At 33.7% G+C, this 6,463-nt stretch overlaps 1 protein-coding gene across 10 annotated transcripts in view; it reads right to left on the minus strand.

The window, feature by feature from the left end:
- Nucleotides 1-6,463, minus strand: part of LOC105451563 (inositol 1,4,5-trisphosphate receptor) — a 56,592-nt gene that overhangs the window by 13,106 nt on the left and 37,023 nt on the right. For 3 of the 10 annotated variants that reach the window (XM_011692087.1, XM_011692091.1, XM_011692086.1), the window contains 11 exons: nucleotides 6,139-6,304; nucleotides 5,841-6,057; nucleotides 5,215-5,756; nucleotides 5,023-5,138; nucleotides 4,405-4,540; nucleotides 4,054-4,311; nucleotides 2,673-2,750; nucleotides 1,655-1,775; nucleotides 1,411-1,553; nucleotides 863-898; nucleotides 139-326 (listed from right to left, as the gene is read on the minus strand). In XM_011692087.1, the coding sequence (XP_011690389.1) occupies nucleotides 139-326; nucleotides 863-898; nucleotides 1,411-1,553; nucleotides 1,655-1,775; nucleotides 2,673-2,750; nucleotides 4,054-4,311; nucleotides 4,405-4,540; nucleotides 5,023-5,138; nucleotides 5,215-5,756; nucleotides 5,841-6,057; nucleotides 6,139-6,304 (2,001 nt within the window). The remainder of the gene's footprint in view (nucleotides 1-138; nucleotides 327-862; nucleotides 899-1,410; nucleotides 1,554-1,654; nucleotides 1,776-2,672; nucleotides 2,751-4,053; nucleotides 4,312-4,404; nucleotides 4,541-5,022; nucleotides 5,139-5,214; nucleotides 5,757-5,840; nucleotides 6,058-6,138; nucleotides 6,305-6,463) is intronic. The other 7 variants (XM_011692093.1, XM_011692089.1, XM_011692088.1 and 4 more) reach the window with 3 other exon arrangements.

Genomic DNA, 6,463 nt, shown 5'->3' on the forward strand with positions numbered 1-6,463 from the left:
GTGCTCTTCCGATACTTCTGTAATTGGCTAAATTTAAACTCTTATATCTCAAAAACTGCTGCTTAAATTAAAAATTTACAAATAACTTTTTTACTTTATTTCGGAACATCGTGTATATATTATATGTATGTATTATACCTCTTGATAAAGCCACCGTTTTCACATCTCTTTCTGGCATCAGTTGCTGCAGGAAACAGCAATTCAGGTCGATAGAGGATATCCACTAACAAAGACAACTCGGACTGCACCAACGGTTTCAATTGTTCCTCTAACAGAGACACTATGTCCTGCAGACCTTCTATAATGCTGCGATCTAGACGCATAAGCTGGTGAAAGACAAACGGCATTAATAAATACATCGTTGCCTCAATTAATCGCGTTGTATATACAAGAGTTTTCGTACAACCTACGCTATGATAAACTAATTCATAATTAAAAAATTTTAACGTTTACATACACGTAAATTTACACGTTTCACATTACGAAACATCTAGAATTCTCATACAACGTACTTAATATTTGATGCTTCGTATCGAGATATTTAAATTATAAGCATAATTATAAACAATTATAAGATATTTTAATTATATGAATATATTTTTATTACAAGCATATAGCGAAAATAGAATTAAATGTAAATTTTATTAGAATTAAATCTAGTTCTATTTCTTGTTGTACATTTCTCTTATATATAATATGTGCGTATGCGTGCGTATGTATAGCTCTAACTAATTAACATCTTCAGTGAAGCATACGAAGCGCATGTGACCTATATATATGTGACAGTATGCTAATTTTAGCAGACGCACTACATGGCATTACTAGACTAATAAAGTGCTATGCTTCCATGAGTGACCTTTACCTCGTTGTTTGAGCCTTCCGCGCAATATAGGTCACTCTATGCATTTAAGTAAATTCATTACACGGTTCGATGGCACGTACAGTAATTATCTTAAACTATCTGATAAAGGAGGTAAATTGATTTAAGCCAATAAATAAGCAAAAAAATTTTTGGTTGTTGGTATAAGTTAATATATTTCAAGTTTAACAAAATTTTCGTGAAATGTTTTGACCTGACTTGATCCTCTTCAGTCGTCTTAATAAATTATTACATTAAATCGAGATCAAATAAATCAAATATATTAGAAGCAAATTAAAACGCTACGTATTAATTTGCTTCTAATGTATTTAATTTATTTGGTTTCGAGTTAATGTAATAATTTATTAAGACGACTGAAAAGTATCAAGTCAGGTCGAAAAGTCTCGCGAATTTTACGTTAAACTTGAAGTATATTAACTTATACCAACTGTCAAAAGTTTTTTTGCTCATTTATTGGCCTAAATCAATTTACCTATTTTAAAAATACAAGCGGTAATCTTAATCTCATAAAGAATTTCATCGAAAATTACCTGACTCTGACTACGTTCGATCTTTGGTTGTTTGGCAGCTTGCAACCACTTGCTGGTCTGTCTGCTGAGCATAGCCGCTTTGTTGAACATATTAGCGACCTGGCTTTCCAGATCAGTCGGTATGGCGATACCTCTTCCTTTAGCTGAAATTGTAAAGGACAATGTTACATAATCAAAATTTAAATAAACGTTACTTTTAAATTAGCGCTCCAAATTTTCCTTTACAAGACGAAAAGATACTTACCTACATCTGACAGTGTTCGTATGCAATTCTCGACGTTAAATCTTTGTCCAGCATTTAACCACGCGCATTGCGATACATTAAAAGCTGCATGAAGCAACTGAACAAATATAGGTTGCCTTGTCTGTTCCATGAAAAAGTAAATACAAAAATCAATTAAAATGTCCATATTATAATAGCAAAATTAAAATTAAAATTAAAGTTTCCTAAATACCTTAAATTACATTTAAGTTACGAAAGAATAAATATTAAAAATATTAAACTGTTTTATATTAAATATATAAAGAATGTCTTTAGATAATATCTTTTATAAGACGTATTTTTTCAAAAGTTATATCACATAATCTTGTTATATAATATCACAAAAAATTTAAATCATATCATATATCTAGTCTATATTATTTTTCGTTATTCATTTATTATAAGATACTTTAAATTATACCCTTATATATTAAAATGTCTTGCATAAAGTGTAACACACTCATTGCCAAGCAATCCGAATAGAAAAATATTATATACATGCCATGTGAATTGTGCAAACTTTCCGTAATAAATTAGAACAATTTTGGAAACACACAGAGATAGAAAAACGAGAGAAAAATATTTCGAGGATAATAAGGGGCACAATAATCGTAGTTAGCACCGGCAGACGTGGCTTATAAAAAACAGGTGCATTCAATGACAATGAATGTGTTAATTATGCAGAGAGACATGTGATACAGCGTATATAAAGAAGAGAATGCAGTTTGTATTTACAACACGTCACTCTGTGCTGCTAAAGCATTTCTAGTATAACCGATCGTAATATATGTCGTAATATATGGATCTACAAATAGAATCTAGAATTCTCTATACCCCTTAAAAGAATAAATATTTATTATGTACAGCCAAGTGAGAAATTTTCTTTTGATTTTATAAAATATTTTCACAATTATATCTGATATCATAGACACGTAAGAGACAATCGTACTATATTGTATTTACCAAACATTAAGAAAAGATTCTAGCATTCGATACTCACATAGCCAGAAAGATTATTATCTGTATTCCGATCGCACTCCTTGATGTTCCAATATAGTCTAGCCTCGTGCAGATGTTTCTATTAGTAAACCAACCCACCACCATACAGATGGACAGTACCCATAGACCCAATAAACCAATGTTGTTGATTCAAAGAAGGCCAGGTGTTGCATGCCAAAAACACAGAACATGCCACTGATGCTTTCAGCAATGACCAAGCACACATCATACAATAATTATAATTGATATAACTGACACTTTTGTATTGGCTCACTGCTCGAGATAAAAATAATACTTAATAATTAGCTAGAACCTAATATGCATAATAAAATTCCAATTAATAAAAAATATTAATAAAAAAATATTTAAAAAATGTCTATATATATGTGAAAAAGTATTTAAAAAATGTCTCTCTATATATATGTGTGTATGTGTGACATGTACTTGGTTAATAAGTGAACTTAATTTATAATGTGTTTGCATGCAAAGCGAGAGATTGTGAAATGAAGTATATGTCGATGTAGTTTGTGCATATATTTGGTAATTAGAATGTAAGTTTACTGCCTTGTGCTGCTTTATTTAATTATTCCCTTTAAGCAAAAAGAAAATTATAATAATTATATGTGAACAGAGTTTTTATAATATAAAGCTATTTTAAATTCCATTAAATATTACGTCATACTAATCTTTATATTATTCATACAGATTTGTACATTAATAAAAAAAATGCAAGCTTTACAAGATTTTCAATCCTGCCTTTTTTTTCTTCATTTTAGTAAATTTTATTTTTGTAATAAAACGTAACAAATATAAAAGCTTTAAAATAAATAAGAATTTTAATTATATCTGTGTACCTTTAATAATCAACAAATATTCAATACAACCTAAATATGTGTACGTAATCAAAATGTAGTAATTCTATATAAGCAAACCTTTTTCAGATGAATGTTTCTCTTCTGTGTAAAAAGGATCGTGTTATAATTTAAACAAATAGATTTAAACAAATACATTTTTATGAATAAAATTTGTGCAATATAAAAGTTCCATCAAGAATAAGGTGCCAAAACAACACCACATAAACCTTATTTTGAATTATTAATTTTGGATATTTAAAAAGCGTGAATCGAAACAAAAAAATTTTGCCCACCGTGAACAATTTACAATTAATTTGGTGTTAAACAATTTTAAATCAAATATTGTCCTGTGAAATTATATTCACCGAAGGATTAAATATAAGATTTTATAACATATAGATTAATCACTTAGAAAGAAGACATAAGAATGTGTGTATGTGTGTGTGTATGTGTATATAATATACACATACGCCGTTGAAAGATAATTAATGGTTTTTTTTCTCGTGATACAACAAATGAAGATGTTACCTGTACAGTGGTGCTTTGATCCGAAAACGGGCTGCTGAAAAATGTGGATATGATGTTCATTAAACAACTCGTCACGTAAGTCTCCAAGGCTGTATCCGCATGCTGTCGATCGTGAGTAGACGTGGCAATTAAGCCCATATCAACTATAAAAGATTTTTCGAACAACGACCACATGTGATTCGACGTATAAATTTCCTTCATCTCGACTTCCGTGTCGATGTAACAGTGGTTGAGGAAATTGATGTACGCCTCTTTCACCTGTTTACAGATGTTAAGCACACGCGTGTGTCAGTAATATTTATTTTATTTTAATCAGATGTAAGTACGCTAAAAATTCGATGGAAAATTCACCTCTGGTATGCAGTCTGGATGTGACACCACAGTAACAATATCATCCAACGGCAAGAGGCTGTGACATTTAATTTCAGTATTGACGTTCTTTCCCATCGTGCAACAAGCTAAAAGTTTCACCAGCTCTACATGATACCTGAAACACAATAATTTCTGTATGTTTGGGATTTTCGGATATTCAAAATCGGTAGGAAATAGAACATCGTACAATATGTGATATATACAACAATGCCGGATTTGAGAAAGGGCGGATTGGGCAACTGCCCAGGGGCCCCCACAAATTCGGGGCCCTCGTACGGAAAGAACAATTTTGCTGGACACAGATTTGAAAATAATTTTGTTGGAAATTCAAACTGGTTGCCAGAATATCAAAATGTTTTACAGCGATGCTCAATCATTTTCCAACAAAATTACCTTCAGATCTGTATCCAGCAAAATTTTTAAGACTTATCAGCAAACAAAACTTGATTAAACAGAAAATTTGGTTAAAAAATCAGGGGCCCCCACTGATTCAGCCGCCCGGGGGGTCCCCCCCACTTCTTTAAATCCGGCACTGATATTCAATTAGATAATTCGCACTTTAAATTCTCATTTTAAAAATACATTAGAATAACTTACTGAAGAGAACTGCTCTCATCCATCCGGTGTCTTTCGGATCGCATCATTTCCACAAAATGATTAAACGAGGCTCTATCATTGTAAAAGATTAGAACATCTTCTCCCGCTTGAACCAACTGAAATAAAAATTAAAGCTAGAAAAATGTGCCACAAAAAAATTATGCGCGTATAAACGACGTAACGGCATCTCACCTCCTGCATCACCATCTCTTGACATTTTCTAATGAATTGATTCTCAGCTTTCACTATGGTTTGCAAAAACTTCAAATATTGCACATGTTTCCCGTGCGTCTCTATGCAATGTACGAAATGCTGAATGACCTTCGCACCGACTTCGTTGCAGAGAACCGAGTTATCCTGGAAGATACTGCACACCGTCTGCGCCTCCCTTATGCCGGGATTCAAGAACAGATCCAGCTGCTTGTGCAGCAGGACCTGATTCTGCTGATTGGACAGGCAAAAGTTTTGCAGAAAATCATGCGCCAGGCGCATCAACTCGTTCATTCTGACGTCTTCCTTAGCGTCGTACGGAACTTGCAGCAGATCCAAAACGACGGTGTGCACCCCGACGTTGCGCAGAAGCCGCTGCTCGTGTTTGCGCGCCTTCACTTGGCCGCCCGGCAGATTTTGAATGCACAGCTTGTTCATTCTCATTAGTATCTGCTGAATCTTCTTGTACTCCTCCGCTTGCTCGGGATGTAACGGTGGGCCGATATCCAAGTCGATGGCAGACCCTTCGAGAAATATAATTATTTGTTCACTTTTCACCAAAAAAAAAAAAAAAAAGCCACAAAGTAACGATTAATTAAGACAAAAACCTTGTTTATCTAACGTGGACAACAGAGGTGTTTTGCGAGGAGCTGTCGCGTCATCCTCTTCGTCCTTACTCTTCTTCTTCTTGTTCCCATGTTCCTCCGTCGCCTTGGATTTGTACACCCAAAGCTCGGATTTCTCGACAGACTGGCGTAAAATGTCCAGATCCGCCTTTATTTGTTTATACGACTCCACGTCGCTGTCCGAGACCAAAAGCTGCACCTGTTAACCGCACGTTTGTATTACCAAATAATTTCTCTCTCGCAATAATTAACCTTCGATATCCGAAAAAAAAAGTCTAACCTGTTTAAATGCCTGCAAGACTTCCTGCCTCTGGCTGAAGTGCCGAAATAATAAATGCAAGGCCCCGGAGACCAACGGAGGATAATCGTGCATAGCCAGATGTAATAGGACGCGTAAAAATGTTCTGCCACCTTGGCCATCTAAATCCAGCGCTGCGCACTCCTCACTGAAGAAAAAAAAAATCAAGAAATACTTTTAAGTTACAGCCTTGTAAGATACAACCAGGGCTGGGCAAAATACACCATTAAAGTATTTAAAATACAAAATACAAAATACTAGGAATCTTAGTATTTGAATTACAAAATATAAAATACTTTCAATCTTT

Source organism: Wasmannia auropunctata, unplaced genomic scaffold (genome assembly GCF_000956235.1).
Source record: "Wasmannia auropunctata unplaced genomic scaffold, wasmannia.A_1.0 LD336050.1, whole genome shotgun sequence".
NCBI classification, from domain to species: domain Eukaryota; kingdom Metazoa; phylum Arthropoda; class Insecta; order Hymenoptera; family Formicidae; genus Wasmannia; species Wasmannia auropunctata.